General features: G+C 38.1%; 1 protein-coding gene and 1 pseudogene across 1 annotated transcript; both read right to left on the bottom strand.

Annotated features, from left to right (window-relative positions):
• Nucleotides 1-1,403: 1,403 nt before the first annotated feature.
• LOC109013553 (tropinone reductase-like 1) lies at nucleotides 1,404-2,671 on the bottom strand. The gene is made up of 2 exons (XM_018995700.2): nucleotides 2,576-2,671; nucleotides 1,404-2,496 (listed from the first exon to the last, which is right to left on the bottom strand). The coding sequence occupies exons 1-2, from the start codon at nucleotides 2,611-2,613 to the stop codon at nucleotides 1,707-1,709; spliced, it is 828 nt and encodes a 275-aa protein (XP_018851245.1). The 5' UTR covers nucleotides 2,614-2,671; the 3' UTR covers nucleotides 1,404-1,706.
• Nucleotides 2,672-4,320: 1,649 nt separating this feature from the next.
• Nucleotides 4,321-7,979, bottom strand: LOC109013595 (annotated as a pseudogene).
• Between the last annotated feature and the right edge of the window lie 2,082 nt (nucleotides 7,980-10,061).

The following is a 10,061-nucleotide window of genomic DNA, read 5'->3' as shown; positions in this document are numbered from 1 at the left end:
ACTCAAATCATCTGAGATGATCACCTCAATCTCCAAACGCACCAACTAACTGCAACGTACCTTTAATATTTTCCTTTTTCGTTTAGCTGGGAACCATCAACAAGGTTGCTAGCAAACAAAGCATAAAGTCAGTTTTCACCGACTCATCCAAAATGAGTAACTTTGTTATCGTCAACAAACACACACCAAAGGTGCACGTACGGAGCTCTGATAGCTGGGACAATACTACAACCTTATAATTAGTAAAACCCATGTGCACAACTAAACAGAACTCACAAAACAGATTGGCTTCGAGAAGAGATCATAAAGATATAATATATATGTATGTACAGATCATAGATTTTGAGTTTGCTTTTGTTACGTACAGTCGTGAAATACGTAAGCGTCATATAATTATTTAAAAAAAAAGTAAGATTTATTATTAAAAAATTAATTTTTTTATATAGATTTTATATTTATTAATTTTTTTTTAAAATGATTACACGACACTTGTACACTCATGACTGTGACTATTATTTTTCCAATTTATTGCACTAACAAAAACAGTATGAAACTACAAACAGATCTAATAACAAGTTGCAGCTTTGAACATCCTATTGCCGAAGAGGAACCAAGTTGACGGAAAAAAATCAGAGATACCCAAGAATCCTATTGTTGCGAAGAGGAGTCGGAGCCTGTTGCCTTGAGCTGGGTAAGGAAAGACAAGATTGTGCACCTTGGAACTGCGAGGAATATACCCAATTTTAATCTTCAATGTCTGGATTTTTGCCAAGATCCAAGGATCGAATCCCCGACCTCCCCATATATCAAAATAAAAAATGTCTAAATTTTTTTATGTTCTGTCCGAATAATATTAATTATTATTTTTTATTATTATTCTCTCACCATTTTAGGATAACGGCTATGAAATGAGTAGAAACTTTTTATTATATTATACTTTAGTCACATAATTTGATGTAACGTAAAAGAAATATCGAGAAAATTATGATATTAATTATAAATATAAATTTTCTTTTATTTTTTTTCCGAACGGAGAAAAAAACAGGTTTTAAATTTTTAATGCATTATTGTGTTTTGCCGACGCGCAGACCCTCCCTCCGTGGATAACCTGGATAGATGTGGTCTGTTCTGGTCGTGGCATGCACCCATTCTGAAGTTAAACCTTGTCAGGCCGAAAAATCAGTCTGTTCAAATATTATGGGTCAGACTCTGTGATACAAACAATCCCAAAGAGGCATGGGCCGAGCTGGCCATCCTCCAGATTCACCTTTTATACTAGTTGAAACATATACGGGTCATATTAATGTAGTGACACGTTCATTTTACCATTTTTTTTTTTTTTTTTGTAAAAAAACATACTCATTTTATTAATGAACTGAAATTACAAATATGACTTATTAATATAAGAAAATACAATACATAGAAAATCCAGTCTATAAACCAACTTACTCATCAGTTCTGAGACTTTCTCACCCACAAATTCCTTTGTGGTGGACATTATCTTAACTTCTAATCAAACTCTCTCAAGCCATACGTCACGTCCACCACAAGCTTCGTCATCTCAAGCCCCGGTGGAACGAGCACCCACATTCATTTACAATGATAGCAGCGAAAATAGTTTTAGAAAAAAAACACACACACACACACAACATCGCCATATGAAAATCAGTCCCAACAGATAAATTAAACCTGAAATTATCCTAAAATTAGGGAACAATTTTAAATTCCTTGAGGATGGTAGGATTGACCACACTGAACCCACCATCCACCACAAGGTTAAGCCCACTCACAAAGGAGGCCTCGTCACTAGCCAAGTAGAGGGCAGCCCTTGCAATTCCCTCTACCTTGAGAATTTCCCCCTGCAGATTGCCCAAACGGCTCGTTCTCACTTCTGCCTGCGCAATAACATCTTCATGCATCCCTTTTGAATTCATGCCTGTCAGCACCGCATAAGGCGAAACACAATTCACTCTTATACCGTACTGCCCAAGCTCAGACGCCAAGTTCCTGGCTAAACCCCACACTGCATATTTGGAAGCAGCATAAGAGTGCGTCGAAAGCCCTGCAATGGATGTGCAAGCGCTTGCTGTAAATAGAATGACACCTTTGCGTTGGGGGACCATGACTCTTGCAGCATGCTTGGCTCCTAGGAAAGCGCCGCCCAAGTTAACCCCGACGCATCGGTCCAGGTCTGCCTTTGTGGTATCCAGAATGCTCCCAAATGCGCGATCCATGACGCCTGCATTGCTGTACATGATGTCCAGCTTTCCATGTTTTTCGATTGTCGTATCCACGAGGTTGCTAACGTTGTCTTCTTTTGACACGTCGCAGTGTACGTAGCAGACATCTTCGCCTAGCTTGTTGGCAATGGCTTGGCCAAGGTCGTCTTGGATATCGGCTATGACAACTTTGGCACCCTGTTCGTGGAATAGCTGCGCTGCACTTGCTCCAATCCCACTTGCTCCTCCAGTGATAATTGCAACCTTTCCCTCTAGCCTGAGTAATCATCACAGAAAATTAGATCTAGTACCACTACGTAACTGACGAAAAAGAAAACATTCAATTAATTAATTACCTTTTGTAAGTGGGTGCGATTGAAGAAGTGGCACTCATCTTCACCTCAAAAACTGATCAGAAACCAGGAGGTATGGAACTATGTAAGAAATTGTTGGAGGTGATTCTAATGTTCGATCCGTAATTTAATAGGATGAAGAGCAAAATAATTCCAACAAGAAAAATCGTGTTCACATGTTAATTGTTAACTTGTTTGAAGAGATAAACTATAACGTTAAATTCACTTTTTGTTGATCACGGAACTCGCGGTGGTGGGTGGTCAAATAAAGCATTAAAGATAAACTGAATTTTTTACGGTATCAGCTAGAATCGAAATGACTTGTTAAAAATCGTCTTTTTTTTCCTTGGGAAAAGACAAGGGCAGTCCCATCGCTCACTAAGATTCAACACACTTAGTTATAGTAATGAATAATGCTAGGCATGCAAGAATCATTCAACCCTTTTGAAAAACAACAAGCAATTGTTTACATAATCTTAACAAGATCTCTAAATTATTCAATCCCAACCTTTATCGGGACGTAGTTTAAAAAGAGTGAGACACTCTTTTTCTTTTTCTTTTTTATTAATACTTTCGTCTTTTCGAAATTAAAGTTTTGTTATCTGACCGTAAGAGGCAGATGAGGACTATTATAATGTTCCTAGACAAAGCCTATTTTAGTTTAATACAGAAAAATCAGTTATTGCCGGCGGTCAAGAAACGCCGGAAACGTCAAAGTCCTTTTACTGGCGTTTATTCACCGTCGAGAAAACAACCCCGGTATCTCCGTCTTGCAAATTTACTTGATACAAACGCCGGTAAATATTTTTTGTTCAACTTTCTGCCGTTGAAAGTGATGCAAAAGGGAAGCGAATTTTAGCCTACGAAATATTCTGGATACAAGACATGAAAGACATACGGAAGCCGAACGTAAACAGGGTTCTCTTAGCCTCGACTCCATCGTTAGGCCGTAATGAATTTTCTCTCACGACTTGCTCAATTTTTTGTTTTGGTCAAATTAGTGTTCCTTCGGTATCAAGCCATGCATGCATTTACCATTGAACAATGAAGAATTATTAATGGTGCCTTCGGCAGCTCTTTTGGTTATCAACAAATTAGCACTATTCATAGAACTGCATGCCTTCGCGCGGATCATCTCCATGAAGTTTGGTTTCATGGGAGGTTATTTAGATTCAACCTACAAGTAACACATTACAACTGCATGGGACTGCATGCATGCTTAAACAAACAAATAATTACTCAAATAATATGATTCTGAACCAATATATATTCTAAAATCTCTTTGTGACAAAGGCATCTCTCTATATGTGTATATATATATATATATATATAAAGAAAGGATTTGTTGAAAGAATACTTTCTGAATTGAATTAACTGGTAAAATAATACATGTTATTTATACCGTTTACAAAAAGTAAAGTAAAAGGACTACTAGTAATTATCGGGAATATTGAAATCTCTGTTCATACAAAGTCTCATATCTCAGAAGGTTTTGTTATTAGAGAGATTATAGAAGTTAAGACAATGTTTATCACAAATAAATTTGTGTGCGGAGAAGCCCCAAACAGATGAGTAGTTTGACTTGTAATATGATTTTTTCTTGTATTTATCAATCACAACAGTAACTTCAGTTTCATTAAATGAAATGAATTCTATTTTTTTTTAAAAAAAGGACAGTTAAATATAACACTTAACAATAAAAAATAATACATCAATTATAAATTGTAATAATATATGTCGTTAGGTTCTCAAGTAAACATCTTTCGTTTGCTCTCTGCAATGGCTATATTGGTCGTACTATAACCGCCGTCCACGACCGGGTTGAGCCCACTCACGTAGCTAGACTCATTACTCAGAGCATTAGCATTGGTCTATGCATATGCATATGCAAAATCACCTCTTTTGCATAATCACTTTGTCATTTAAGCAAAATTCTCACATTGGTTTATGCATATTTAAGACAAAATAATAATAAAATATTATTATTTTATTATTATTAATTTTTTGCCTAAATACAATTTCATAGCATCTAAGTACATATATTAATACAATTTCATGCATCCAAATTTAGCAATTCCATATATAATAAATACATCAAATTTATATACACAAAAAATGAATCCAATGTGTTCATAAAGAGCACATATTTAACATGTCACCTTAATACAAATTCCATGTATCAACTAGGTGATCTGCTAAATCAAGGTACTGTTCATCTTAATACAAATTCTATGTATCAAAATCAACTTGATACAAGTTCCAAAAAGTTGATTTTGATACAAATTCATTACAATACAAATTTGATTCAAGATCATTACAACACAAACAAGTCTAGCAGCAACAACCACATCTAGCAGCAGCAACCACATCCAGCAAAACCAAACCCCACCAACAACAAAATTCACCCAATCGATTGGTACCCACCGACCACCAACCAAAATATATTGTAGGGCTTCAATAACAAACCACAAGCCAAAGAAAACCAGCAAAACAGGGTGCACATATTGCACAAATTGTAAAATAAAGCTAAAAACAATAGTTAAAGCATGAGTTCTATAAGTATACATAGACCAAGCTAAAAACAAGGGTTAAACCAGAACCAGATTGGGGTCTTTTTACCAAGTTTAAATAAGTGTACATAGATCAACCTTAAGAAGTTCTATATAACCCAATATTTAAGCTTCAGTGGGACAAATCAGTGGAACAATTAGTGGGACAAAGCATGAGTTCAATGGCTAAAATTTACACGTAAAAGCAAGAATCTAAAAGCAAGAACAGAATCTAAAAGCAAGAATAGAAAATCTAGTCCATGAGGTCTAAAATGAAGAAACCCTAATCTAAAACCAACATCATCAAAACCCTAACAATGTGTTGGCTATTTATGGTTTCATGTTTCTACTTTCAAAAGCAGCACAAAAATTAAAGAAAGGCGCAATTCTCATTCAGATCAAACACCTCCCTCTATTTCTCAGTGCCGTTAATGTTGTTAGTTAGGCTTAATCTAAAACCAATAACTACAAATGAACAAATAGCACAAATAAAAACCATGAAGGGATAACAGCATATCGAAACCGTGAAGAAAAAGAGGGAGAAGTTTCTGTGCTTTTCAACCTAGCGATTTCATACGTGACGAGCCCAGAGTCACCGCAAGCTGTGTCGACAGCCGTCGTGAGAGAGAGGTGCACGGGTTTGATCTCCGTTGGGATTTTCGAGTCGAGAGAGGAATGGAGAACCAAAGAACCAGAAACGTATGAGGGAGAAAAAAAGAAAATAATCCCATTTGGGGGGGTGTCTTCGAGAGAGAGGAGAGAGAAATAATGATTAAAATATATTTTGAGGAGTGAATAGTAGTTATCCAAATTTAGATAAGCATTGTTCATGGTTAGTTAAATATTTGGATATGCATAAGCCAATGTAGAGGATTTTAGGATCATATTATGCAAATATGACTTTGCATATACATATGCATAGACTAATGTGGATGCTAAAAACTAATGTTGCCTTAGCCACATCGCGTGCTTCCAAAGCCATCCCTTTCAAATTTGCCGCTGAGGATATTAAATCTTCTACTTCCTTCTTACTTACTCCCTCCCCCATCATTGTCATCGGTGTGGCCACGCCAAATGGTGATATGCAATTTACTCTAATTCCATATTGCCCTAACTCCACGCACAAATTCTTGGTTAGTCCTACCAACGCATGCTTCGATGCCGAGTAGATGTGCGAGGTTGCTCCATGTGACACTGATGCATAGCTTGCGTTGAATAGAATGTTTTCCTTTTTTGCCGAAATCATTACTTTGGCTACGTGTTTAGTAGGGCTGTACACCGATGGGTTTGGTGTCGGTTTCGGTGCAAAACCGAGACACCAGCGACGTCTGCTATGGGTCGGTTGAACCGGCCGAAACCGATGGTTTGGGGATAAAAAACCGATCATATCGGTCTCGACGTGCGTCGGCGCGGTCTTCAGTCCACCGTCGGCGTCTTCTGTGAAGGAGGAGGAACTGAGGAAGAGTGAAGAACTGTCTCGCCGTCGCTGCCATGGAAGAAGAAGAGAGTTGCAGAGGGTAGAGAGGAAGAAGATGACGCGGGGAAGAAGAAGAGGGGCCAGGGGGGTTATTAATTCATCTTAAAACGGCGCCGTTTGGCTTTTAAGCCAAACGGTGCCGTTCTATTTTAATTTTTTTTTAACTTTCAAGCTTTAAAACGGCGCCGTTTCACTTATAATAAGTGAAACGGCGCCGTTTTATATACATATATTAAAAAAATATATAAATAGACCGGATCGGCCGGTTCAGCGGTTTTCCAGGGGTTCAAACCGACGCCGAACTACCGATATCGGTTTTCCTTCAATTTCTCTCGACCGCCGACCGGTTCTTTGCCGGTTCCAGCCGGTTCCGTGCTCCGGCGGTCTGTCTGATTGGTTCACGGTCGGTTCCGGCGGTTCCTGTACAGCCCTAGTGTTTAGCCCCTAGGAATGATCTCAGGACGTTCAAGCTAATAACTTTGTTGAAGACCTCTTGTTCGAAGGCTATAGTTTTTGCCTCTGGGTGATTCGAACACCCTGCGTTGTTGAACATTATGTCGAGTTTGCCTTGCTTTGAGATCGCAATATTGATAGCATTCTGGACATCAGACTCCCTAGTGACGTCACAGTGAACATAGGAAATGGCATCGACGTTGGTGCTATTAACTATGTTGTGACCAAGCTCGTCTTGGATGTCGGCAATGATGACCATAGCACCATGGTGAGCAAACAGCCTTGTAGTGCTCTCGCCAATTCCACTAGCGCCTCCGGTTATTAAGGCCACCTTACATCCTAATCTGCTTATAGAATCAAAAGTACTTCATTGCTTTTTTGTTCTGTTAGTTTTAGAAATTAAAGTTTGAATATAGCTATACTTCCATGGTCTAAAAGATCAAAGAGATCATATACTATATTTAATATGTAGTCTTGACATGAGAAACTGAGTGTGTTAACGTCGTGTTTTGCGAGCCTGAGCAACTCCACGCAGGCAATGTATGAGCGATTACTTATGCAGTAAGTAAAGGGGAGGGATCTCGGGGTCCGTTGATCCTCCGATGCTTAAGTCAATAATTGGTGAAGGAGATAATGAACAGTAGTCAAGGCGAGAGTGTAGGGAGATAGTGATGATTACCTTGTTTGCTGCTTGTAGTGTCTTATTTATAGTTACCGACCTGGTCTCCATGATAATGGGGTGTTGCATAGCAGGAGATAATATGCTTGTGCTATCGATTCGCCGAGCTACTCCTGTGGCGTCACTTCGCCGAGCTATGAAGTGCTCAGGGTTGCTGTGTATTGCTCGGGCCTTGGGCCGCATTGAATGTGGCACGTCTTCTGCTCTGGGTCGCATTGAATGCGGTATGCTTTCTGCCCTGAGCCGCATTGAATGCAGCACGCCTTGTCATTAATGCTGGGTGTAAACCGTCGCAAGTCTCTTCGTTGGGTACTGAATGCTTGGTTCCTTCCCTCCTAAGTCTCGCCTGCATTTCCTGTCTTACTTCCTGTTGTGGACAGGATCCGACCCGGGCATCATACCCAAACTCTGACCCAAGTGCTACTATTTTTCCAAGCACATATTGTGCACATGAGCCCTAATCCGGCCCGATTCAACCCAGACCTTATATCTAGGTTATAACCTGGGCTTTGCTCTTGACCCAATGTAAGGAATTTTCTCCCTTCACAGAATGGCCAGCTAGTACTAGTTAAATAAGTGAGCTTAATCAATTAACATTGATTATATTGACTTGAATGATTCATGTATTCAAAAAATATATATATATATATATATATCTATAGTTATTATATAAGTGGGAATCGGCGTGTTACAGTGCGCTACAGTAATTTTCCATTCCATTTTTTCATTTCGTGCATGTTCTGTTTTGTCTTTTTTGCCCTTGCATTTCTACCGTTTGTTTTCGTGTATGATGTTTTTTTTTTGTCTTTTCCTTGGGTAGATATTTAGATGAGTTTGTTTGGACGGGTGCTTTTCATTTTTGCGTTTCTCCAATTGGTATTTTCTCTCTCTTTCTCTCGTCTTCTCCTTCTCCGCCGTGTGTTTGTTTGGACGCTTGGGTGACTTTTCATTTTCACGTTTCGTCCATCCATTGTACTTGGTCTTCTCTCTCTTTTCTCTAGGTTTTGTTTTCTCCTTCTCTGTCGTTCTCTCCGTATGACTTTTTGTGTGGGTTTTTGTGTGGGTTTGTTTGAGAAGTTTGATGAGAGCCTAGAGGAAAATGTTGTTCTTTGATGGCTATGAGTTTTTCGCAAAAGAAGATGTTGTCGACTGAACACATCTCGGAATTGAAGTCGCTGAAGAACTCAAAGAAATCCGGCGTCTCAGAGCACGATCGTGGGGTGTGGTTGGAAGAGCCTGCGTGGGCTTTGTTGTCTTTGTTTTTGTTGTTGGGGAGTGGAAGGTCACATAGAGAAAATGCCTCATTTGCTTCTTCACGTCTGTTTTTTTTGTAAACAGATTTTTGTTAAGACTATAGATTGTGAAGAGGTTTTGAGAGAGAAAGAGTGAGAGATTGGGGAGGCATATATTTTTGTTTCCTGCATATCTGAGTTGATATAGATTTTTTTAACTTGTTTTATTTTTATTTTTTTTCCTATAGATCTTCATATATTTGAAGAGATCTTGTTCAGATCTCAGTGTTATTATTATTATTTTTTCGCTTGATCTTTTTTTTTTTTTGCTCTTTCACTAATTTTGTTGTGCTTTCCTATCGGGTTTTTTTGTTTTTCATATATGTGGAGATTATTTTTTTTCGGTGTAGGCGAATGAAGAAACCCTTTTCATTCCTTACAGATCTGAAAGATTTTTTGTTTTTTTGAGTAGATCTGAAATATTTTTTTTTTTAAGCTTTTTTTTGTTGTAATTGGTCGTTTAATTTTTCTAAGATCTGAGTGTTGTTTTTTTTTTTTTTGTAGAGTAATGAACAAATCATCTTCATTCGCTATAGATCTGAGCAGTTATCAATTTTTTGTATTTGTTTTTGAACAAATCATCTTTACAATTTATGTTAAATCATCTTCCCATTTCTCTCTCACTTTTCTTCAACTCCCTCTCTTGTTTCTTCCCTTTCCGTCGGAGGAGGAACTGCTTGTATCTATAAGATATTATGGAAGAAATTTGTGATTTTTTTGCATTTATTTGATTCTCAGCTTGTATACAGCTTTTGTAGGTTAGGGACAAACCTTTGATATGGCATGTGAATAATAGATTCAATCTTACTTTTGTAGGTGAGAGAGACAACTTCAATATGGCAGACAGACGAGCTTAGTCACTACAAACATGCGCCTGTTGAAGAAGCCAAGGTCAGTAAGCTATGGGAAGCTAAGAATTGTTACATACCACATGTTCTGTTTCTCTGTAACGTCGTTTAAACATAGCTTCACTTTTTCATTTTATTATCTCTGGCTTGAACATTGTTTAGTAGTCCCTTTAGAAAGTAACACCTCATTA

Source organism: Juglans regia, chromosome 4 (genome assembly GCF_001411555.2).
Source record: "Juglans regia cultivar Chandler chromosome 4, Walnut 2.0, whole genome shotgun sequence".
Classification (NCBI taxonomy): domain Eukaryota; kingdom Viridiplantae; phylum Streptophyta; class Magnoliopsida; order Fagales; family Juglandaceae; genus Juglans; species Juglans regia.
This window is presented reverse-complemented; position numbering and strand designations above follow the sequence as displayed.